This window comes from Phacochoerus africanus, chromosome 9 (genome assembly GCF_016906955.1).
Source record: "Phacochoerus africanus isolate WHEZ1 chromosome 9, ROS_Pafr_v1, whole genome shotgun sequence".
Classification (NCBI taxonomy): domain Eukaryota; kingdom Metazoa; phylum Chordata; class Mammalia; order Artiodactyla; family Suidae; genus Phacochoerus; species Phacochoerus africanus.
In genome coordinates, this window is record NC_062552.1 from 83,068,272 (window position 1) to 83,093,968 (window position 25,697).

General features: G+C 42.0%; 1 protein-coding gene across 1 annotated transcript in view; it reads left to right on the forward strand.

The window, feature by feature from the left end:
- Window positions 1–927: 927 nt before the first annotated feature.
- AVEN (apoptosis and caspase activation inhibitor) overlaps window positions 928–25,697 on the forward strand; it is a 182,699-nt gene continuing 157,929 nt past the window's right edge. The window contains exons 1-2 of the mRNA XM_047797533.1: window positions 928–931; window positions 1,549–2,072. Coding sequence (XP_047653489.1) covers window positions 928–931; window positions 1,549–2,072 — 528 coding nt within the window. The remainder of the gene's footprint in view (window positions 932–1,548; window positions 2,073–25,697) is intronic.

Genomic DNA, 25,697 nt, shown 5'->3' on the forward strand with positions numbered 1-25,697 from the left:
GGTTCCCTACTCTCACCTATGAACCTAGCAAACTCCTGCTCAACATCAGGCCTTGGGGTCCGTTTCTCATGAAGCCTGAGGCTATTCATTTAGGCAGCTAACTTTTCTTCCTTTGGGCCTTCACCTTGGACCTCTCATTGCCCTCAGCACACTAGTTTAATCACCTGTTTACAGTTTCCTTCCTTGTAGGAAGTGAGCTATTTGAGAGCAAGGACAGAGCCTTTTTATTTTTTTAAAAAAATCTTCAAGGAGTTCCCATTGAGGCGCAGCAGAAACGAATCTGACTAGGAACCATGAGGTTGAGGGTTCGAACCCTGACCTTGTTTACTGGGTTAGGGTTCTAGTGTTGCCATGAGCTGTGGTATAGGTCACAGACGGGGCTCGGATCTGGCGTGGCTGTGGTTGTGGCATAGGCCGGCAGTGGTAGCTCCGATTCGACCCCTAGCCTGGGAACCTCCATATGCCGTGGGTGCAGCCCTAGAAAAAAACTTCAAGATCAAGCACTCAGCCTAACACAGAATGGACAATTAGAAGCAATGAATAATGTTAACTATATATGGATGTAAGACAGGACAGAAAGGACTGTCAAGAAAACACTTGATTTGCAACACTGATTTGATCTTTTAGCCCTTCTTTGTATTATTTTTATGTGGTTTCTGTAATACATAGTAGTTAACAATGGCTCCCCCATATCCATATAACCAACTGTCCTTTTCTCCCTTGGCTAAAACACTAGATCCATATGATGGACTACTTACTGCTTAGCAATAAAAAGGAACAAACTATTAAAACTTAAAACACAGGTGAGTCTTGGAATTCTCTGGTGACCTAGTGGTTAAGGATTCAGCATTCTCACTGCTGTGGCTCCGGTTTGATCCCTGGCTCTGGAACTTCTGCATGTTGAGGGTGTAGCCAAAAAAACCGAACATGGGTGAGGCTCAAACATTTCTACTAAGTAAGTGACAGACACATACATGAATAGACTGCTGTCAGCCTGCCAGAGTTAGAATGGCAGTTCCATCACTACCCAGCTGTGTCACATTAGGCAAGTGGTTTAACCTCTCCAGGGCTATTATCAGCAAAACAAGAACGACAGTAGTACTTGCCTCATAGGCCTGACAGGAGAATTAAATGCTCATGTGCTCAATAAGTGTGCGCTAAAGCAGTCATTTCTATAGTTCTCTTGAGGACAGGCTGTACTGTTCCCTCTACTCCCAGCTGCTTGCATCCCATACTTCTCACCTCAGACTCCCCCCCCCCCCCCGCCTTTCCTCCATACCTTCTACCCAACCCAGACTTCAGTATAACTTTAATGATGACACATATTCACTCTTGAAGATCAGGAGACTAAACAGAAAAAGAGGAAGAATTAACTCACTGGAAGTCTCACCGTACAGTTAACCACTAGCGACATTTTGCTATATACTTTTTAAGACCGCTTCTTATGCAGCTACGCCATAACTATCTATTCTTTTAATAAAAGATCGAGTTCATATTACACAAACTGTTTTATAACCCGTCTTTTACTTACTACGGTCCCTCCCCCAGACCGTCCTTGCCCCCGCCTTTTCAGGTCCCACTGGTCGGATCTTTTCTCTGAACCCCTCGCTCTTCCCAGCCCCGGTTCCGGCTCCACCTGCCAGGACCGGGGGCCCGCCCCGCCCCCGCCGCGGCCGGCTTCCAGCCCCGGCCCCGCACCCCGCGCTCGCTGCCACCCGGGGCCCGTCGCTCGCGGCTCCTCCGTGCGGCCCGTTTCCGGTGGGGCAAGGGCGTCTCCGCGGCTGCCCGACTCCTGCGTGCTCAGCACCGCCGGCGGCGGCCAGATGCAGGCGGACCGAGGAAATCGGGGAGGCCGGGGTCGGCGACCCGGCCGCGGCCGGCCCGGCGGGGATCGTGACCGCGAGCGGGCGGCCACCGCAGCGGCGGTGGCGAGAGGCGGCGGCGGCGGGGATGGAGGCGGCCGGCGGGGTCGCGGCCGGGGCTTCCGGGGCGGCCGCGGAGGCCGAGGAGGAGGCGCTCCGCGAGGCGGCCGCCGGGAACCGAGAGGCCGGGGCGCCGAGGTCAGCGCGCCGGTAAGAGGCGACGGCCGGTGGGACCGGGGCGGGTGGGGCTCCGGGCCGCGAGTCTGAAGCGGCGAGCGGCGCTCGGGGCTTGCGCGAGTTGGGCTGCGGCGGCGCCTGCGCGGCTCGGGCGGAGGGCTGCGGGGGCGCGCACCGGGGTGTGCACGTGGCGCTGGCGGCTGTGTTCCGATCGCCTCCTCTGTGCTGGGCTGACCTGGAGGGTCAGGTCCGTGGACTTCCCCACCCTTCCCAAGGGGTCCTGGCCCCGTCATTAAAGGACCCAGCGACCGCGGCTCTGTGTTGGCGCCGCAAGTCTAGGGGGCCCCTTGGGTTTGGGTGAGGTGTCAGTATGATTAACCCTCGTGGGGTGCGGGCAGCCAGGACTTGTGCTCCAGGTGCCTTACCTTACGGTTGACATTTCTGTTATTAGAGGGAAGGGATTTTAGGGTCAGTTTTGTTCACTGTCTGTGCAATGCTTGGCAAACAGTAGGCGCATAATAAATTTTGTTTATTGCATGAACGACCCCAGTGGACTGGACTCTTAATATTTGGGGACGGGATCAGATGCATAGTTCTCTCTCTTTTTAAATAGCATAGTTCTCTTTTTATTAATATGTGTGGAAATCTGGGGACAGTGGCCTTTGTCTATCAGAATTCCCAATCTGTAAATGTTTCAGCAGTCAGGTCTCAATTTTAGTAACAATATAATCATATTCACACATCATAATTGGAAATGTCTTATAGCTTGGAGCAGGGAACGATTTGGGGCAAATTTTTACTGATATTCTAGCTAAAGGAGTTAAATTACTGTCTTTATGAGCTGTTCTGCTGTTATTTTAACACTTGTAGTACAAAACTGTCTTTAAATTTTGAATTCTCATGGCATAGAGTAAAAAATTATTATAGTTTTTGGTTGAGTTAAAATTTCCCATTACTGAAGTGTAGTATCTTAAGGGTATAGCAGGTAAGATGTCCCTAAAGATAGTAGTTGCATACAGAATAGAGTTGGAAAAAAACATCATAAAACTTAAGTGCAGCATATTTAACCTTGTTAGGATAAAAGTAGGTATTGAGTAAAATTTTAGTGAAATATGAAGAAATTAGAATCAGATCACCAGGAAATAAAGGAAGCTGACCAGTCTAGCAAACACCATGTTATCACATTTTGCCTTTATAACATTATTTACATATATGTAAAACATTATTACAACTTACTCTTTTTAGCAACTTGAAGTTGTTTAAACAACTTTATAACAATTTTATTTTATATATACTTTATAAAATATTCATTTTCATAGGTTAACTGACTTCCTTAAGCTGCCATGGCTGGTGGCAGAGCTGACTTTACACCCAGCTGCCCTTGACTCAGCTGTGTTTTATCTCATATTTTTGTGAACCAATCGCTGCTTTACTGAGATCAAAGTGGACACACTTTGGTTGCAGGGATAGTGTTTTAATAGTAATTGTGGTAATGGTACCTTTGATATTTACTAAAGTGTCTGTCACGCGGGCCTTTAATAACAAGTGTCTTAAACTTGTTGAATTGAGTGAATGAAGGTGCTTCTGTCTTCCTCGTCTCTGATGAACCAAATTGAGTAAAATGATGGTATATGATTTAGAGATGAATAATAGTTATTGACTTATGCAAATATTATAACCATTGTATTAAAAGTTAAGGCTTTTTATCTTTTTTTGGAATGGTGTGAAAAACTCCATCTTGTATTTTCTTTTAGGCTTTTCTCACTTCACAGTTTAATGATTCAGTGTGTCAGTGTATGTGGATGCTTGGCACAGGGCCTGGGCATAGATGATGCTACAGCCGCTGTTACCACCACCATCATATTTTCAGGCAAAGCTGGACAAAGAGAGGTTGGAAAGATAATTCCTTCATTTTGGTTTGTGTTGGTGGCCTCTAAGGTCACTGCCACTTCTGAGATTCTCAAGTGCTGTTCATATTTAGGCTCGCTAAGAATACCATTCTTGGTGGCTAAAGACTAAATGAGACTGAGAGCTCCTGCTGTGGCACAACAGGTTAAGGATCCGGCATTGTTTCTGCAGTGGCTCAGGTTCATTCCCTGGCCTGGTGCGGTGGGTTAAAGACCCAGTGTAACTCACAGCTGTGGCTGGGCTCTGCTTGGACTCAGTCCCTGGCCTGGGAACTTTCATATGGTGTGGGCATGGCTGGAAAACAAACCAACTAAATGGGACAAGGTTGATTAAGCTGCCTGAGGCGTCCTTGTTCTTTTATCTTGTGGTGCATTCGTCCCCTAGATGGAAATTGACATGATTAGAAAGAAAAAAATTCATAGTAGAGTTTTAGCTGTGTGAGGTCCAGGTACCTAACTCCAGACTTTAATACTGTGTATACTCTTTGCTTTCTACTTTAGACTATTGTGTATACATGGCTTATAAATGGAAAACAGGACAAAATAAAACTAAAGAAAATGACTTCTTGATATGTAATACTCCAAGGTAACTTAGTTGAGTACATTGCCTCTACTTGTCTCTTGCTCTTAAGTCATTCCCTCTGTAGGTGGTATGAACCCCAAGCCTTCAGAGTTTGGGTAAGCAGATCATAAGACTAATTATCTTCATTGAATACCCACGAGAAAGGTATATTGTAGTTAATGCAATTATTAAGTTAAAAGAAACTAAATACTAGAATTTGCTTAGTATTTTATTATTATTATTATTATTATTATTATTTTTGGTCTTTTTAGGGCCGAACCCATGGCATATGGAGGTTCCCAGGCTAGGGGTCTAATCAGAGCTGTTGCTGCAGGCCTATGCCAGAGCCACAGCAATGCCAGATACGAGCCGCCTCTGCAACCTACACCACAGCTCACGCTGACGCCGGATCCTTAACCCCCTGAGCTAGGCCAGGGATCCAGAGGGCAGAGATCGAACGGAACCCGAAACCTCATAGTTCCTAGTCAGATTCGTTTCCTCTGCGCCATGACAGGAACTCCATATTAATCTTTTTGATGAACTATTAACAGAGAGGAAGTCAAGGCCTATTGGCAGTCCTTAGTAGTTTTTCTCTTCCCTGTAATATTTGTGGTAACTCATGTTTATTGAGCACTTAATATGGGATGAGAAAACTGAGGCACAGTTAGATAACTCACAGTCAGGAGAAGTCAGGTGATTTACCCAGTATCACTCAATCACCAGATTGCAGAGCCTGTATTTGCCCCAGGCATTTCAGCTTCAGAGCTGATTTTTTTTTTTTTTTTTTTTTTAGGGCTATTATGGAAGTTCCAGGGCTGGGGGTTCAATCAGACCACAGCTGCAGCAATGCCAGGATCCAAGCCATATCCAAGTCAACCTATGACCTACACTGTGGCTTGTGGCAATACCGGATCCTAAACCCATCACTGACCAAGGCCAAGGATTGAACCCACATCCTTATGGACGCTAGTTGGGTTCTTAACCTGCTGAGCCACAACAGGAACTCCCAGAGCTGATTCTTTTAACTACCACCCTGAATTGCCCCTGGGGTGACTTTAAGATTTGAAGAGAAAGAATGTGTGGAGAACTGGGTGATCCTTTTCATGTACCTGTTTTCCTGATGTTTTGATATGATTATAAGGTTTGAAGGAAATATAGATACCATATTCAGTTATTGTGGATGTCAGATCTTTGCTTTCTTGCTCCATGTGTATATGTCAGCTGCTCTTCCTCATTTTTAAATTACTTACGTCCAATACAAGCTAAGACAGCTGTTTATAGCTGCAGTAAGGAGAGCAGACTTGGAAGTTTTTTCTTTTTTTTTTCCTTTGAGCAAACTTTTGCTTTTCAAGCAATAATATAAATCCTTTGCCTGACTAGTAATTAAATACTAGATGCCTTTGACATTTTCACTGCTACTCTTTCACTTGGTGAAAGGGAAATCTCCGACTTTGATGTTCAAGCTTAGAGTGAACTGGGAAGAAGAAAACGATGGCAAATCAAAGTTTGCTGGCAGGTTTCCAAGACACTTGCTCTTTCGTTGTGGCTGAAAGGTGTCACCTGCGTCATGTCAGCCAGGTAGTTTGAGGGCCTGTTAAAGCTCAAATGACAGCCTCTAGACTGCATTGCTCCTATTTTCAGAAAGCCTGAAGCAGATATGGCTAGAAACTGAACGTGCTTAAGAGTCCCAAAAGAAAATTGCTTTGAGATTAGCTCTCAGTAAACCACAGAATTGGCCCCCTCCTCTGCTGCTGCAAACTGCTGCTCCAGCACTATTTTGGCATCCTTATTCTTGCTGGTGTGTATGGTTTGAGGTCCACTTTTCTCACTGCCATTATTTCACTTACATGTTTTCATTATCGGTACAAGCAACTAAACCTTGAAACTTCAAAAGAATTTGATAAATTATATATGATTTTGTACTTTAAGGTTGATAACTAGCATTTAAATCAGTGGTTCCAATTGTTTCAGAATATAAAATCTCTAGCACATTATATATATTGACATTTTAAATAGAAGTGTTACATCATTCTTATACATGGAGGCAGTCTAAATACTATAGTCATTTAATTTTCACTATCTACCTACCTACCACCTTTTTTTTTCTTTTTTTGATATGTGTTATTTTGTTTCTTCCAGTTTTGAGATTAAATTGATATACAATGCTGTATACATTTAAGGTGTATAGCATAATGATTTGACTTACATGTATCATGAAATGATTACCACAAGTTTAGTGAACATCTGTTATCTCATAGAGATACAAAATTAAAAAAATAGAAATAAATTTTCCTTATGATGAGAACTCAGGATTTACTCTCAATAACTTTCATACATAACATATAGCAGTGTTACTTATATTTATCATGTTGTACACTAAAGCCCTAGTTTTTATTTATCTTATAACTGGAAGTTTGTGCACCATCATCCATTTAAGAATCACATTAATAAACTCTTTAGCAGTGAGGAGATTTACATTATTCCTTATTCTTTTAAATTTGTGTTTTAATTCCACATTGCCTGTAGAACTTGACCTGGTTTAATACATTTTCAAACTTTAAAGTCTTTTTTTTTTTTTTTGCTTTTTAGGGCCGCACCTGCAGCATATGGAACTTCCCAGGCTAGGGATCGAATCGGAGCTGCAGCTGCCCACCTGCGTCACAGCCACAGCAACATCAGATCCAAGCTGCATCTGTGACCTATAACCACAGCTCACAGCAAAGCCGGGATCAAACCTGCATCCTCATGGGTGCTAGTCAGATTCATTTTCTCTGAGCCACGATGAGAACGCCTACCTTTCTAATTATATGCCCCAATCATTATTATAATACATTTGAATGATCTGCCAGTTGATAATTGGGTTAGGTCCTTACTCAGTTTTGTTGAAAACGAGGAATTGGAAACTACCTGATTTGTGAAAGGTCTATGTCTCAGTCTTTTAGAGTTATACTTTCTCGACATCTACACCTATATTTCAAATTACCCTGTGCTTGGGGCTCAGGAAATGCATCACAGGCAGACTGAGAATGGCTGAGAAGGGGCTGCTGTATCCTCAGGTGCTTTCTAAAATAGACCACTCTTAGGAAAGCATATGGACACCAAATATCTGGAACTTGATTCTTTTAAAAACATGTTTCTCAGTACCTACATCTATAAAAACAAAAATAAGAAAAGAATTGACAGCAAGTCATGTCTCAGTCAGGCAATAAGTAATATTCTTTTTTTCCCCTTTTCTTTTGGATGGAAATAACAACTTTGTTGGTCTGAATATTTTCTCTGGAGGTGTCATGGGGCAGTGCATTGATAATGTCACCTTTGAGTGACAAAGGATGTTGACAGGACATGCTTAATTTTACCCTGATGTTGCTAGGATACTGTTTTTTACAATTCGACTGACCTGACGTTTCTCAGCCTTAAATTGCTTAAAAGCCAGTTTCTCTAAAGAACAATACTCCCAAGGATGCTTGATCACATATAGTCAGAGTACTTAAGTAGACCAAACTAATGTTTGTTTGTTTGTTTTTTTTTTGTCTTTTTGCCATTTCTTGGGCCGCTCCCGAGGCATATGGAGGTTCCCAGGCTAGGGGTCTAATCGGAGCTGTAGCCATTGACCTACACCAGAGCCACAGCAATGTGGGATCCAAGCTGCGTCTGTGACCTACACCACAGCTCACGGCAACGCCAACGCCGGATCGTCAACCCACTGAGCAAGGCCATGGATCGAACCCGAACCCTCATGGTTCCTAGTTGGATTCGTTAACCACTACACCACGATGGGAACTCCCAAACTAATGATTTTTAATTACTTACTCAAATGTGATGTTTTATCATTTTATGAGAATATCTTCATCATCCGTCTGAAGATTTTGGCACCTAATTTAAGTTTGTATTTTTCAGTACATTCTGAGCGACACTCACTTGTATGTGATTGATACACACATTATGTGACTTTTTCAATTCTGAACTTATTCAAATTTGACCCCTTCCAACATGCCTCCCCATATTATCAAAATTAATCTCTTTCCTTTCCTTTGGTAGAGATACAGGTATCTTCTAAGACCAAAAGTTCTACCTCTTCTATTAAATAGCAGAAAAATACCAAGAAGAAAATAAAAATTACCTATAATATCATAACCTAGAAATAATGATTGTTAACATTTTGATGTATGTTTCCTTCCTTTCTTTCTTTCCTTCTTTCTTTCTTCTTAGCTTTTTAGGGCTGTACCTGTGGCAGATGGAGGTTCCCAGACTAGGGGTCAAATGGGAGCTGCAGCCACTGGCCTGCACCACAGCCACAGCCACGTGGGATCCAAGCCATGTCTGCAACCTATACCACAGCTCACCGCAACACTGGATCCTTAACCCACTGAGTGAGGCCAGGGATGGAACCTGCATCCTCATAGACACCAGTTGAGTTTGTTTCTACTGAGCCACAACAGGAACTCTGTAAATTCCTTTTCTGCCTAAGTTAGCCAGAATTCATCTCCAAAGTTTGCCACCCAGACTCTGACTGATATTTTACATTTTTCACACTTTCCATTTTTAAATATCTTATTCATCTTTACATGTTTAGTTTGAATGCCACCTTTTTTTGGGTGAAGCTTCTAGAAGTTGTTCTCAGTTAGAAATGCTGTACTTTGTAAATATAGCACTGATTTTTAGTCTTCATTTTATTATAGTCAGTTATTTACTGTATGTCTCCTTCATTAATTGTAAGCTGCTTGAGGCCTGTACATGATATATCACTGTGGTGTTTTGAAAGAGTTCAATAAATGCTTGTTGAATGAGTGAGTGATAGGATTTAGAAGGTAATTTCAAAGGTAAATGGGACAAGCTAGAGAAAATGAGTGTTTTTAGACACTGCCATTTTGAGAGTTGAGATCAGGCAAACCCTTTATGTTTCATTTGCCTTTGTTACATTATTTGAAGTACCCTTCTTCTGGTAGTTGAAAGCTAGGTAACTAAAAAGTTGTTCCTCTCCCAAGGGCCAGATCTTGCAACAGCTTCAGTCACATTGGATTTTATATTCTCCTTGTTCTAATCTTTTAAACTTTCCAGTTTAATACAAGCCACAGGCTTTTTAAACTGTCAGAATAAAATGGGGATTATAGGGAGTTCCCTTTGTGGCTCAGTGGTTAACAAACCTGACTTGGATCCATGAGGACTGGGGTTCAATCCCTGTCCTTGCTCAGTGGATTAAGGATCTGGCATTGCCATGAGATGTGGTGGGCTGGCAGCTATAGCTTCAATTCATCACCTAGCCTGGGAACTTCCATATGCCACAGGTGTGGCCCTGAAAAGACAAAAGACAAGAAAACCAAAAAAAAAAAAAAAACAAAAAAAACAAAAAAAAACCCAACAAAAAAAAAAGGGAAGTATAGTATCCAGAAGTCTTATTACACATAGTGCCCCTTTTCACTATTTTGTTCTCTATTTATGTTTTAAACTCGTTTGTTATATGTATTTTTTGAACCTGATTTTTAAGTTTGCCTATACTTTGGAGTCCTTGCCACTTTTACCATTGCCATCTTTCTTGGTCAATTATTGAACAGAAAAGCTTTTTTAAAAAGCTGTCTGATTATATGTTTCTGTATTTTTTAAGTTATATTTGAAACGTTAGATTCCATAAGACATTTTAGTGTTTGTTTTTTCTGTTTTTTTCTTAACCATTTCCTAATCTGTTACTGATGAATTGGCAGGAGTACATGTTTGTTAAAATTAAACTAGAATTTATTTATAAAAATGTGCTGCATTTTGTGTATAGAATAACAGAATAGAGAAAAGACATTTTTTAACCTAGTAAGGAGTAATTAAAGGAACTACCTTTTTAGTAGTGTTTCTTTGTGCTGTAAAATTAGGTCAGGACTAACCTAGGACAGAGCATTTCCTGTGTCTTATTATTGTTGTAAATTCTTTCTTTTGCCAAGTGGAAATTGTAGTTTCCTTATTTGCTTCAAAGAGATGGTGGAAACATAAATTAGGTTGCTTACAAATATTTGAAAAAAATATCTGTTAATTTCCTTGGAGATAAACTTCCTAATGAAGCCATATACAAAAAGAACCTTTAAAACAATGCTTTTTAAAAAAGTGTTGCTTACAGTCAGTATGGGCTGAACTCAAACACTATACTATTCTCTTCTCTTGGTAGGAGTTGATATAACCCTTTAGTGAAGTCATTTGACATCAGAATTTTGCCTTTGGCCCAGCAATTCTGTATTTAGCAATTTATTTTACAGATATTTCTGAATAGTTAGCAAGTGTAAGTAGATGATTGTTTTTTGCAACATTGTTTAAAATAAGGAAAATCTGGATTGAATTTCCTTAATCTCTAGTGAGAAGAATTGGTTAAGCAAATCATGGTCTGTCTATACAGAGGGATACCATACAGGTGTTAAAAAATGGGCCAGATATGGAAAATATCTAATATCAAGAGAGTTATTTCAGAAAAGAAAGCATAGTGTAAACACATTTGTGTAAAAAGAAGGTATTCATGCATAGGCATAGAATGGAAGGCTACACAGGAAACACATGTAGTGATTACCTTTGGGGAATAAGACTAGGAGGAAAGGAGAATTTTCCTTTATATCTTTCTATAATTTTTTTTATAACTCAATTTATTACATTTATAGTTGTACAATGATCATCACTTTCTATACTATTTGAAATTTTATTTTGTTGCTATCAACATGCATTACTCCTATGAGCAAAGAGACAAATTAAACATTAGAACTAGAACTGCTTCTTCAGAGTAGGTCCTAAAAGTAATCCTTAAATTTAAATAAATGATGTTCAGAATCTCCCTGGCAAAGGAGGCATGCTGTGTGAAATGTAGTTTTTTTTCCCCCAGCCATGCCTGTGGAATGCAGAAATTCCCTGGCCAGGGATCGAACCCATGCCATAGCGATAACAAGAGCCACAGTGGTGACAATGCTGGATCCTTAACCTGCTCATCCACCAGGGAACTGGTTTTATAGATGGAGAAATTAGTACCTGGGTGGATTTAGGCCTTTTTTTTTTTTGTCTTTTGTCTTTGTTGTTGTTGTTGCTATTTCTTGGGCCGCTCCCGCGGCATATGGAGGTTCCCAGGCCAGGGGTCTAATCGGAGCTGTAGCCACCGGCCTACGCCAGAGCCACAGCAACACGGGATCCGAGCCGCGTCTGCAACCTACACCACAGCTCACGGCAACGCCGGATCGTTAACCCACTGAGCAAGGGCAGGGACCGAACCCGTAACCTCATGGTTCCTAGTCGGATTCGTTAACCACTGCGCCACGACGGGAACTCCGGATTTAGGCCTTTTAAAGGATACAACCAGGTAGTTGGTAATGACTTGAACTTGAGGTTGATAACTTTTAGGACGCGATAATTTCTTTTAGTTTATCAGTGATCAAAAACAGTGAATTGTGAATTGTCCCCCCCACCTCAGAACAGTTATATACTCTTCATGCTTTCCTATCAGGCATATATACCTTTCTTTTTTAATATAGCAAATGGTTAGGCTATACTGAATTGTAGTTTACCCCTTAGATCTATTGACCTAAATAAGCTTTGCTAGTTTATTCAACATGTATCTCATTGCTCATAGAGACAGAAAAAGGTGAGATAGTAAAATGTGGAGATGGGAATTTAAGATTTTCACCAAATGACACAGAAATGGAGGTTTCTGCCCAGTCTCCTGGAGTCTAGGTGTGTGGCTTCCAAACAATGTGCTTCCCAGGATGTAAAACCTATGCTTCTGTCCCTCAGATTCCATTTCCTTAACATAAGGGGTTCTCGGTTGGCTGCTGTGATAAGTGATAGTAAAAAGGCTGGGAAACTTTTTATCCTGCTTACCTTCCCTTCTCATTCTTTTCCTTTTCTGTCTAAAATTGGGACATCTCTAGCAAAAGTATTAATTCATTCTTATTCTCTCTCACTTATAAAAAATTTAAGTGTGAAAAGCTTTTAAGAGAGATCCCTTAGTTTTAGAATGTCATCATTATAGTTTATAATCAATTAAATCATCCCGAAGATTTAAAAAAATTGTGTTAGGAGTTCCCGTTGTGGCTTAGCAGTAACGAACCTGACTAGTAACCAGGAGGATTTGGGTTCGATCCCTGGCCTTCTTGCTCAGTGGGTTAAGGATCTGGCATTGCTGTGGCTCTGGTGTAGGCAAGCGGCTACAGCTCCGATTAACTCCTAGCCTGGGAACCTCCATATGCCGCAGTGCGGCCCTAAAAAGACAAAAGACCGAAAAAAAAAAGTGACTGTGAAGTGGTGATGCTTCATTTCTTTTTATAAAAGTTAAAGGTTTTTTTTTTTTTTTAAATAATAGTAGAGGTAAAAGCAAATATGTAAGTGCTGGAGTTCCCTTGGTGGCACAGAGGGTTAAGGATCCAGCCTTGTCACTGCAGTGGCTTGGGTTGCTGCTGTGGCACCGATTTGATCCCTGGCCAGGGAACTTCTGAATGCTGTGAGAGAGATCAAAAAAAAAAAAAAAAAAAGTAAGTGCTTTGCGGCCATGAAATAAAGGACAGTCGAACCATCTGTCAAATCAAATGCAGGTTGAACTAGAGGTATTAGCTCCAAGGCCTTTATCTGGCTCCAAAACAGCAATGGAAAGAAAATTTGAAGCCACTCCCAGGCATCATCTGCCGTACAGAACACGTGTTTGCTCAAAGCTAAGCGAAAGCAGCAGCCAGAGCAGTTTTAGCAGTGAACAGCAGGTGGGGTCAGCAGTCCAAATTACTTCCCAAATGAGAGTAACATTCATTTCGTACTTTAGTCATGGGTTGAAACAGCCTTGGAATGAGTGCAAACCTTAGTGTGTTCAAACCTTAGCTGAGTAGATGAAAACAACAGCAACAGCAACAAAATCTTGTTTGTGATTAAAATTCTCAATTTTAACTGCATCTTAGATGGTTGATGTGATTTCCAGACTGGAAATCTGAGAAATGAAGTATACTCTTTATTCTCTTTTGTGTTTCTCCCCTCCTTATTTTGTGAGAACAGTACAGTCTTACCCATAGAGGGAAAAAAAGTGGGATTCAGAGAAACAAGTTATGGAAGAAAATCTCCTTTTTTTGGCCATCCTGTGACATATGGAATTCCTTGGTCAGGGATCAGATGCAAACCATAGCTGCGACCTATGCGACATCTGTGGCAACACGGGATCCTTAACCCACTGTGCCAGGCTGGGGATCGAACCTGTGTCCCAGTGCTCCAGAGATGCTGCCCATACTGTTGGGCCACAGCAGGTACTTCAAAGAAAATCCTTTTTTTTTTTTTTTTTCTTTTTAGGGCTGTACCTGTGGCATATGAAAGTTCCCAAGCTAGGGGTCGATTCAGAGCTGCAGCTGCTGGCCTACACCACAGCCACAGCCATGCCAGATTTGAGCTGCGTCTGTGACCTTTGCCTCAGCTTGCTGCAGTGCCAGATCCTTGACCCAGGGATCGAACCTGCATCCTCATGAATACTAATCGGGTTCTTAACCCACTGAGCCACGATGGGAACTCCTAAAAAAAATCTTTTTTTTGTCTTTTGTCTTTTTTTGTTGTTGTTGTTGGTATTTCTTGGGCCGCTCCCGAGGCATATGGAGGTTCCCAGGCTAGGGGTTGAATCGGAGCTGTAGCCACCGGCCTACGCCATACGCCAGAGCCACAGCAACACGGGATCCGAGCCACGTCTGCAACCTACACCACAGCTCACGGCAACGCCGGATCGTTAACCCACTGAGCAAGGGCAGGGACCGAACCCGCAACCTCATGGTTCCTAGTCGGATTCGTTAACCACTGCGCCATGACGGGAACTCCAAGAAAATCTTTTGATAATGAGGTTTCTTATCTCTTGGAGGTATGGGCGTTATCTCTGATCATTGGTGTGTATGTCATGGCCAAGGATAACTCAGGCAAGAATAATTAGCAAATGTATGAGTACAATAATTAGCAAATACACCACTTAATATTTTCTCCTTACCAGAGGTATTTCTAGATGAAATATTGACTGAAGCTGACTTATGGTATAAACTCCAGGCCTGGTATGTATTATCATAGTTGTGAAGTTTCAACATAGTTTCATTGATTATAGAGCATTAATGTCTTAGAGTAAAGGTAGAGTTTATAGAATAAAGTTTCTGGAAGAAACAGCAACTTTGGGAGTTGTTCTTTTCTTTTGGGTTAGAGCTTCTTCTGATATGTTGACTTTCGTTCACACTACTTCATTTACTGGATTGTAGAAACTGAGTTTATAGTTGTAGCTTATGTATATAGTGACTTTTGGTGCTACAGCCATCTGTACTTCCCTGTTTCCAAAACTGGTATATCTTTAAATACACATTTATTTTAAAAGAACAAGTTAAAGAGGCAGCTTTCTTTTTTAGTACAGGAGCTGACTATATGTGTTGTGTAAACACATACAATTGGCCTGTATCCCTCTCTTTACCTCTGTGTATATTGGTATGTTAATAAATACATAAATTGTATATTAGTATGCTATTCGGAAGCTCTTTTTGTCTTTTTTTTTTTTCTTTTTAGGGCTGCACCCGTGACATATGGAAGTTCCCAGGCTAGGGGTCAAATCAGAGCTGTAGCTGCCAGCCTGCACCACAGCCACAGCAATACCAGATCCCAGCTGTGTCTGCGACTTACACCACACCTCAGGGCAATGCTGGATCATCAACCCACTGAGCGAGGCAGGATCGAATCCATGTCCTCATGGATACTTGTTAGGCTTGTTAACCACTGAGCCACAATGGGAACTCCTGGAAACTCTTTCTACTCCCTGGTTTTTTCCTTTTTGTTTATGGTAATCGTTATGACTTATTAGTATTCCCTAATGAATATTCTCTGGGTAAAATATCTCATATTTTGTTTTCTGGCCTAAAGAATTATTACTGATGATGTTATGGACTGAATGTTTCTATTCCCCCCAAATTCATGTTGATGCCTTGCCCTCCCCCCCCAGGTGACCATATTTGGGGATAGGGCTTATAAGTAGGTGGTGGAGTTCCTGTCGTGGTGCAGCGGTTAACGACTCCGACTAGGAACCATGTGGTTGCGGGTTCAATCCCTGGCATTGCTCAGTGGGTTAAGGATCCGGCGTTGCCGGGAGCTGTGGTGGAGGCTGCAGACGCGGCTTGGATCCCCCGTTGCTGTGGCTCTGGCGTAGGCTGGCGGCTACAGCTCTGATTGGACCCCTAGCCTGGGAACCTCCATATGCCGCTGGAAGGGGCTCTAGAAAAGGTAAAAAGACAAAAAAAAAAAAAAAAAGGAGGTGGTAAAGGTTACATGAGGTCATAAGGGTGGGGCCCTAGTGTGATAGAGCTGGTGCTTCTGGAGAAGAGAGACTAGAGCCCTCTATCCTTGACAGATGACGATACAATGAGAAGGTAGCTGTCTACCAACTAGGGAGCAGATCCTCCCCACACACCGTCTGCTGGCACCTTGATCTTGGACTTGCCAGCCTCTAGAACTGTGCAAATACATTTGTTTTTTTTTTTTTAAGCCACCCAGTCTGTGGTATTTTGTTATGGCAGTCTATATGACTAAGACAGATGGCCAACTTTCTAACCGTAAAGAAATAGATATTTCTTAATGTGATGACTTGAGATGAAATAGAATAAGAAATTGATGGGAATTTTCATGCAAACTAAGACCACTTGACTGTTAATGAAATGAATAGCCCAGCCTCCTTTTTGGTGGAGCAGCTTACCACATCAGTTCTTTTAGGTACTGGTCTTTGGATTCTCTAATTTGTGATTGTTTACTTCACATGTGAATAACACTCATCCTTTCAACTGGCCTGGGGTAAAGACACCAGCTGGGTAGAAAAGGGCTCTCCTCCTCGAAGCAAGAGAGTTCTTTCTAGATGCCTTTTATTTGTTTTTTACTGTCTCTGTAACAAATTGCTGAGAACTTAGTGGTTTAAAGCAATGCAAATTTATTATCTTATGGTTCTGGAGTCCAGTGTGGGTCTCCCTGGCCTAAAATCAAGGTGTCAGCTGGGCTGCGATCCTTTCTAGAGGCTCCTGGGAGAATGTTTCCAGCTTCTAGAGGCTGTCCACGATCCTTGGCTCTTGACTTCTTCCTGTCTTCGAGGCCAGCAACATAGCATCTCTGACTTTACCTCTGTGGTTTCATCTCTTTTCCTTTCTTTTTCTGCCTCCCTCTTCCACTTTTAAGGACTCTTGTGATTACATTGGGCCGCTCTGGATGATCCCGGGCAAGCTCCCTATTTAAGGTCAGCTAATTGGCAACCTTAATTCACCTTTGTAGTGTACCCTACCGAGCCCAGATTCAGGGGATTAGAAAATGGACATGTTTAGGGAGCCATTGTTCTGCCTATCACAGGCAGAAAGTGATATGTTTTAATAAAGCATAAGGAAGCTTTCCTTGAAAAATTATTGGAATTCTTGTCCTTGAGGCTGTCTTTTCTTGGAGGAATTGTGGTCTGTATTTCTCAACTGTTTAAACCCACACCCTCTTTTTCTTTCTTATGGCTGCACCCACAACATATGGAAGTTCCCAGGCCAGGAACTGAATCTGAGCCGGAGCTGCCACCTCTGCCACAGCTGCAGCAACGCCAGGGATCAAACCCATGCCTCCAAAGTACCGAGCAGCTGCAGTCGGATTCTTAACCCAGTGTGCCACAGGGGGCCCTCCAAACCCAGGCCCTCTTTTGAAGAACAAGTCTTGTCCGTTCTGTGGTCAATAATAAACATATTAGTTTTTTTCCCCTCCAAAATATTTACATAGCCCCTGTCCCCCCGCACTCCCCCACCGGGCTGCTTTCCCCAAAATGTTTGAGCTAAAAAAGAGTCATCGCACCTATACTTAGCCACATCTGGGCCATTGTTTCAGACTTCTGGGATATTTCAGGCTCTAGGATATCACATTCCTACTTCTGTTCGAATTAAAAAATCTGTTCAGTGTTATTCTTATTACCAGCTCCATTTCCCCCACGATAGTAATTATTTGACATTTGCTATTGTGGACTTAAAGAGCTAAGCATGCCTAGTATATATTCTCCGAACATGTCTGTATACCTAAGAGGTAGGTAGAGTGTGGAGAGTGCTTGTTCAGAAAAAGTGGACCTACAGTCTCAGTTGCTTAATTGATTAGAAGCTAATTTTCAGTCTCATTGTTGTATCAACTGAAATAACTCACAGCAGTAGGATAAGGTGATTGGTTTTGTTGGTATGTGGCCTCAGCATGTATCCCGCAGGGAGGTTTTTATATATATAGATACACACACACACACACACACATGCGTGTATATATATATGTATGTATGTATATGTATGTATGTTTATATGTACACATTGTAAATAGTTTTAAAATAGACCGTATAGACTTTTTAGAGCTATTTTATATTTACAGATAAATTGAGAGAATAGTTATAGAGTCCTCATACATCACATACCCAGTTTCCCATTATTAACCTCTTGCATTAGTATGGAACTTTTGCTACAATTAATGAACCAATATTGATATATTGTTATTGACTGAAAGCTATGATATCAGTTTTGTTTTGTAGTAGACAAGGAATAATTTGGCATTTGAGAGTATTATTTATGAAATATAGATAATGTGTTTGGGAGGGGTGGATTAATTATGCTTTATTCATCTTTAACTTTGTGATTTGACTTTGATTTGGTTTCTTGATCTGTGAAGACTGACTATGAAGTAGATTTGAATGTTAGGTTTAGCTTGAGTTTGAAAGTAAGTTTGTTTTCTTTTTTGGTCTTTTGTCTTTTTAGGGCCGCACCTGCGGCATATGGAGGTTCCCAGGCTAGGGGTCGAATCGGAGCTACAGCTGCTGGCCACGGCCAAGTAAGTTTTGGATTAAGACTGAGAATGAGAGTGATGGTCAGATTAAACCTTGCATTTTTCATGTCTCTGTGGGTCTGCCTTCCCATCACATTGAGAATAAAATCTCAATTCCATACCATACCCTATAAGGCCCTTCATGGTCTGACCCCTGTTAGCCTCTTAGACCTTATTTCTTCGCCCTGTCCTCCACGTTCCATTCAATGTAGCCACTCTTCTGACTTTAGTACCAGCTTGAATGTGGCAGGATTGTTCTCTCCTGAGGGCCTGGAACGTTCTGCCTTTCTACCTCCAGATCCCTGCTGGCTTACTCCCTCATTTATCTGGTTCTCTGCTTAAATGTTGCCTCTGAAGATGATTCACTGATGATTCTGTATAAACTAGTGCCCTCATCATTCCCTAACCCCGTACCCGACTTTATCTTTGTAGGATTTTACTCTTCGCTACCTGAAATCACTGGGTTTTATGTGTATATTTTTACAAACATCATATGTCTGTTTATTCATTTACTGCATTAGAGTGGCAGCTCCACAAGGGCAGGGAATATTCCACACAAACTCCACGCCTGCCATCCTATTGGCTCTTGAATAGATATTTGTGACCAAATAGAGGACTTTGTATTGAAGCATGGCATTAGAATATCTTGGAAACGTTCATATGTATTTTCTGTTACCAGCTTTATGCTTTTCCAATTACAACTAAAAGCAGTGAAGGGAGGCTTGGTGTAGCTATAGTAACTCTGACCCCACAGCTGCTCCCTGGGCACCCCCTCTGCATACAGTCCTCTATTTTGCCATCAGTGGAAAGAGCCAGAATGAGTTGAAATGCCAGAGAGAAGCATCTATCAGAATTTCCAACACGTGCTTGCTTTCTTTTGATGCCCTTAACCACCTGAACATGTGTAGATTAGTTTTCCTTAGTTTCTAGCTACTCAATGAGCAGCTGTTTACAATGAATAGTTCCCCACCCACCCAGCCTCTTAAACCCCCTTGTGAGGAGGGGGAAGGTGAGAGGCAGTTGGAACTTCCGGGCAGATGCAACTACAGCCGAGTTGGCTGCCTACTTCTGTGGGGTGCAGTTTGATGCCTTAGACATGTGACCCGAGGACTCAGAAAAGCCACAGAAAGCTGGCAGATTGGGAAAGAGCGAAAACCCGGGTAAGTGATCTGTGTGGGGGCCAGGGGATCGAGTTTCTCCTTGTTTTTCTTTTCTCCCTGGCCCTGATCCTTGGATCAGGTTCTCAGCAGAGCTGTAGCCTTGGTGCAGAGGTAGCTAAAAGTCAAGATAAATTCCATCTTTCTGACCAGAAGACCAGGAAAGATATAAGCTGGAGGGCATGGAGGGGCCCCTCCATTTTTTGAGTGATGGGTTGAGTGGGGGGGGGGGCAGTAGACCTTTTGAAGGGCCGGGCTGGCTGGTGGTGCCAGCAGCTAAAACATCCATAGAAATTCTGTCTTTCTGGCCAGAGGAACCAGGAAGATGGGTCCATGCAGTCCCCAAAGTAGGGGGAATGCTTGTGTGTTTCTTCCGCTTTCTTCTTTGCCCTCTGAGGGGCACTGTGGGCTGCTAGAGCTCCAAGAGAAACCCCACCTTTGGGCCAGAGGCTTGGGAGAATCCTAGAGAGGAAACAGCTGGAAGGGAATTCTGTGTATGAACTGGCCAAAAGTAGGGGCTTCCCTTGAGTTGCACATGGGGGAGACAGACCGCAAGCAGTAGTGTAACAGAAGACTCAGGAACTAAGTGACATTAGAACCATTGCCCACAGAAGCCGAGCCAGAACTTTGCCTGATAAAATGGAATAAACCATAATGTTCGCCAGGGGATTTTTGATGGAAGCCAGAGTCTAAATGACTTGATGTTAGGATGTTATTCTACATCTAAAATTTCACAAAATGTGACCAAATCTTGAGGCAAAACACAGCCCACAAATGCCGACCCCAGGATGACCCAGATAATGGAATTACGAGCCAGAATTAAAGCAGTTATTCTAACTCTGCTCCTTCCATGAGGTAAGGTATCGTGACATGGATGGAAGGCTAGCCATTCTTAATTTTTTAAATTTAATTTTTGTCTTTTTAGGGCTGCACCTGCTGCATTTGGAGGTTCCCAGGCTCAGGGTCGAGTTGGAGCCATAGACGCCAGCCTACACCTACGCCAGATCTTAGCCGCATCTGTGACCTATGCTGCAGCTTCAGCAACACCAGATCCTTAACTTTGTGGCCAGGGATCGAATCTGCATCCTCATGGATACTGGTTGGGTTCTTGGTCCACTGAGCCACAACTGAAACTCCCTAGCCATTCTTCTTTTAGAAGGAACTAGGAGAAATTGTTTGTGACCCTGAGTTAGGGAGACATTCTTTAGATAGAACACCAAAAGGGTGATCCACAAAGAAAAAAATAGGTAAGCCACACAGGGATATACGGGAAATTGCTGGAGTTTTCATGCAATTTAGCTGTGAACCTTTCATGCAATTTAGCTGTGAACCTAAAATTGCTGTAAAGAATAAATTCTGTTATTGAAAAAAAAAAGACAGACTTGGGAGAAAATATTTTCAAATCACATATCCAACAAAGGACCTGTATGCAGAAAATATATAAATCTCTCAAAACTCAACATGCAAGTAAATTGTTAAAAAAATGGTGAAGAGATTTAAGTAATTTACCCAAGAAAATTAGATTTTTTTTTTCGTCTTTTTAGGGCTACATCTGTGGCTCCCAGGCTAGGGGTCGAATCAGCTGTAGCTGCCGGCCTACACCAGAGCTATAGCAATGCCAGATCCGAGCTACATATTCAACCTACACCACAGCTCACTGCAACGCTGGATGCTTAATCCTTGAGCAAGGCCAGGGATTGAACCCACAGCCTTAAGGCTCCTAGTCTGATTTGTTTCCTCTGTGCCATGACAGGAACTCTCCAAGAAGATATATTGATGGCAAATTAGTACAGGTGGTCACCATTTGTCTTAGGGAAATCCAAATTAAAACCACAATGAGATACCACTTTATTATTAGAGTGGCTTAAAAACCTGACAGTATCAAATCCCAGGGTTTCTCGTCACATTAAACATGCACTGTTCATATGACCCAGCAACCCCACTCTTAGATAAGTGTTTTACCCTAAAGAAATGAAAACTTGTGCATGGAAGTGTTTAGTGGCTTTTGTTCATAATTGCCAAAAGCTGGAAACAACTCAAAGACTCTTAAATGGTGAGTGGATACCCAAACTCTCCATACAAAGGACTACACCTTAGCAGTAAAAAGGAATGAACCATTGTTACTCAGAACAGCATGGATGGATCTGCTCTGGATGTGCCAGGTTGAATGAGAGGAGCTTGAAGGATGGTGTGATGGGAAACCTTGAGGAGATGGGACTGTTCGTGTCTTGATCGTGGTGGTGGTTACATGACTCCTCCAGGTAAATGGATAAAAAGGAAATGAGTGGAAACCATCTAGCTACAATTTTTAGCAGATCCTAAAAAGGTAAATATTACAGAGGACAGTTGTTTTTCACGTGAAATACTTTGGCATTTAGGAAGGTCATCAGCCTTCTTCAGTTGAGAAAAGCAAGTCCATTCAGCTGATTTTTGTAAACCTGTGATGTCTTCGTAAGTGAATCGTGTGCCTTAGCTAACGGAATCTAGCACTCTGGATCTTAACTGCCTTTTGAGTGGATTCAGGACCCTTATTATAAGAATAAGAGGAATTTCCCTTTTGCCGTTTTAACCTTCAGTGTACTGAATTGCTATGAATAATACCTGATGACTGTGTGCAGAAGGAAACAGGATTTGTCTTGATGGTGATAGTGATATTTTCTTTGGGACAGACCCTCTATTTCCCAGGGCACTTTAAAAACATTTTTTTAAATGATTTTTATTCTTTGCATTATAGTTGGTTTACAGTGTTCTGTCAATTTTCTACTGTACAGCAAAATGACCCAGTCACACATATGTACATTCTTTTTCTCACATTATCCTCTATCATGCTCCATCACAAGTGACTAGATATAGTTCCCAGTGCTATACAGCTGGATCTCATTGCTTATCCATTATGAATGCAATAGTTTGCATCTATTAATCCCAGATTCCCAGTCCATTCCACTCCTTTCCCTTCCCCCTTAGCAACCACAGGTCTGTTCTCTAAGTCCCAGGGCCTTTTTCCTGTCCCTTCTGTTCTCTTGGGTCTGCCTCCGAGATGGCCCACCCAGGCCTATCTTAATAATCACACTCGAGACATTTTTTTTTCTTCCCTTGTCAAAATTATGATAATGATGCGGTTCTCATTTTGGCTCAGCAGTAACAAACTTGACTAGTATCCATAAGGACTCGAGTTCCATTCCTGGCCTCACTCAGTGGGTTAAGGATCCTGTGTTGTTGTGGCTGTCATGTAGGCTGGCAGCTATAGCTCCAATTCAACCCCTAGCCTGGAAACTCCCATATGCCACAGGTTCGACTCTTAAAAAAAATTGTGATAATGACAATATTTTACTCTCAGGGAAGGGTTTGAATTTCTAGTTTCATCACTCTAGTTCGTGTTGCCTCTGTGGACATCCAAGTGGGGGCACTATTTGGGGGTAGATGAAGCCTTTTTTGTGCCAAAGCATATTATGGAAAGATAGCATTTTTGTTCTGCCAGAGCTAGAGTTCATGTTCTAGTAGGCTTTTCAAATTTATTCCTATTGAGAATTTGGATTATGATTTTAAACTCACAGGTCACCTTGCTAGAGGAAAGTAATGCTGAGAGTTTAATTTGTGCCTCTTCCACAAGAGGGGAGCACTGTTGGTGGGGTTCTAGAGCAGGTGGAATGAAGTGTTGCTTTAAATTTCTATGGAGCAGAGATGGTCTCACCTTTATACAAAAGACGGCACACACTGTCAGTATTGCTGACCCCGGGGGAATGTGACTGGCATGCGGTCATTCAGGCTCACTGTGCAGTGGCCCAGTTTCCAGACCCTTTTGGCTTGTGTGCGCTATGTAATCCCAGTGCTGGGATTTGCATTTTGCCCGTGTGGATTGAGAGCTTGGAGAAAGTCCACCTTTCTCTAATGCAAGGTAAAAAGCTCTCTCCCTTCCTCACGTGTCTTTGCTGCCCTTTCTTTTAATTAAATTTTTTTTCCTGCCTAATGTTGGAAGAGCTTCCTAAAGGTCACACTTGAAAAGAACTGCAGAAGGGAAATGCCGATTATAGTATTCTGTCCTTTTACAGGGGAAATTGTCTCTCAAATCACTCTGCCTGTGGAGAGTGCATGTTCTTTTTCTCATTTCTCAGTTTGGGTTAAAGTAGTGAGGATTGGAAGGAATTTTTGCTAATATGTAGCCATGATGTCATTGAGTTTTTGGCAGAGAAGGCAGTTCAGCCCCAAAGGAAGAAGGTGCCAGCTGAGCGCCTTGCAAATGTCATGCTTTGTGTGGTAAAAGTAGGCCTAACATCTAATGCATGCACTTGGCTTCATTGCAAACAATGCTGTCTTATTCCAGCTACAAAATATTTACCCTTGAAATCTCTAAATACGATGTTTATGCAAGTTGTCATTTGATTTCTATGCATGTTAAGGGAGCCCCTGCATCTTTCTCTGGTTCATGTTGTCATGTGTAAGTGCTTTTGAAGGTAAAAGATTTTAATAGGAAAAAAAATCAGCCAGCCCACAAAAGAAAAATGTTATGATTTGGAACAGTTTCTATTCGTCCAGGAAGAACTGAATAGGAGGATAAATTCAGAAGAGAGGCTTCAAATGGTAGGAATCTAGAGAAAATGGAAGCATTAAATCATCTCATAAGTTTCAGAGAAAATGCAGGCACAAAGACTTTTCTGATGACCAGTCTGGTGATTTATTCCTCACTTGGTCAGTGTGTATATGGGATGCCCCACGTTACATGGGGTAGGGGTTTAAAAGGAAGAGGATTCTCATAGGTCCATTTGTTCTTTCATGTGAAATGGTAAACTAAACAGCTTGCTTTCACTTGTGGGGGCTTGAGCTTAGCCCTTGTCTTTAGAGATAGAACAACAGAAACGTATGGAGATGCTCTCTTTTATCGATTTGACCTAGTTAAGTTCACACCTTTTCAGCCCAAGGAGAGTAAGATGATAATTCCGTCCAGGGATCTGAGTGATGGAACACGCAAAACTTGTACGAAGGCACCCACATGTCTGACTGTGCAGCTACAACTTCCATCAGTCATGAATGAAGGTGCAGTGAGGCCGGCAGTCCGTTTGACTGAGTAGTGAGGCAGTATGAGATGTGTGTGCTCCCAGATGTTGGCATTCAGCCTTTGATTAACAAAAATAGACTAAGATTTAGATCACACCTGTTTGGTTATAATTTCCTTCCCCCCCCCCCATTTTACCAGTTTGTCACCTGTTGACATCTTCTGTTTCATTTTCAACAATTTTTGCATATGCACCTCAACTCCCCTGTTTATGTATTTTTTTTTTCTTCATGGCATTGATCTCTTTCCCCCAGCCTCTGATCTTATTTATTGCTTTTAACTGTAAATTACTTCCTCCTATCAAGCTCTTCCCCACACTGTGAGCCTTGCTGTTGCCAAGGATCAACATGAATGTGTTGCAATGGATGAGTTTTGGGGGTCTGATATTTGTTCTCTTGGGTGGTTGATAAGTTACTGGACTGGGTATCTGACCTGTTTGAACAGTATTTCATCTGTATACATATAATTGATTATGCATAAGTAAGGTCTTGTCTATCCTCTAAAGCTTCCTTGAAATTAAATAAGATAATCGAGACTGAGTTTTGAGAGATATAAGATGTAGTGAAGATAGTTTCACACAGACGGTTCTTGAATCACCACTCTCTGGCTGGCCACATCTCTTCTGCCCATTAGATAGTCTCATTATTTTTCTCCACTGGTAACTTGGAATTTTGAGCAGGACCTTCACAAAAGCTTTATAAACTATAAGACTTGAAACATCAGAATGATTTGTGAAGATTTTGCTCAGTGAAGAGCCGTATTTGCCAAAGCACCAAATTGCATCTCGGCAGATTGTCATTCTGCCTCTGCCATTAAGACCTTGGACAAATCCTTTTTTGAACCTCATCCCCAACGTCTCAGGGCTTAAATCAGATGATCTACAGGGATGCTTGGAGAGCGAGTGCTGTTTCAACGAAATTTTTCAATTTTTCTTCTTGGACCGATGGTTGTGGAACCAATTTGTAAAGGTATTGGTAGGAAATTCTGTTCTAGAGGTAGAAAGTGACATTATCTAGTGGTAAAACATCTATTTTGAGGCATGGAGAAGAATAGATGACTTTATTAAAAACACGTATTGGCCCTGTTGTGTGCATTGGATAGAGTATAGCAGTATGCAACAGAACTGTATATAACCTTGTGACTCTAAGTGCTGCGAATAAATAATTGCTGGATAACAGG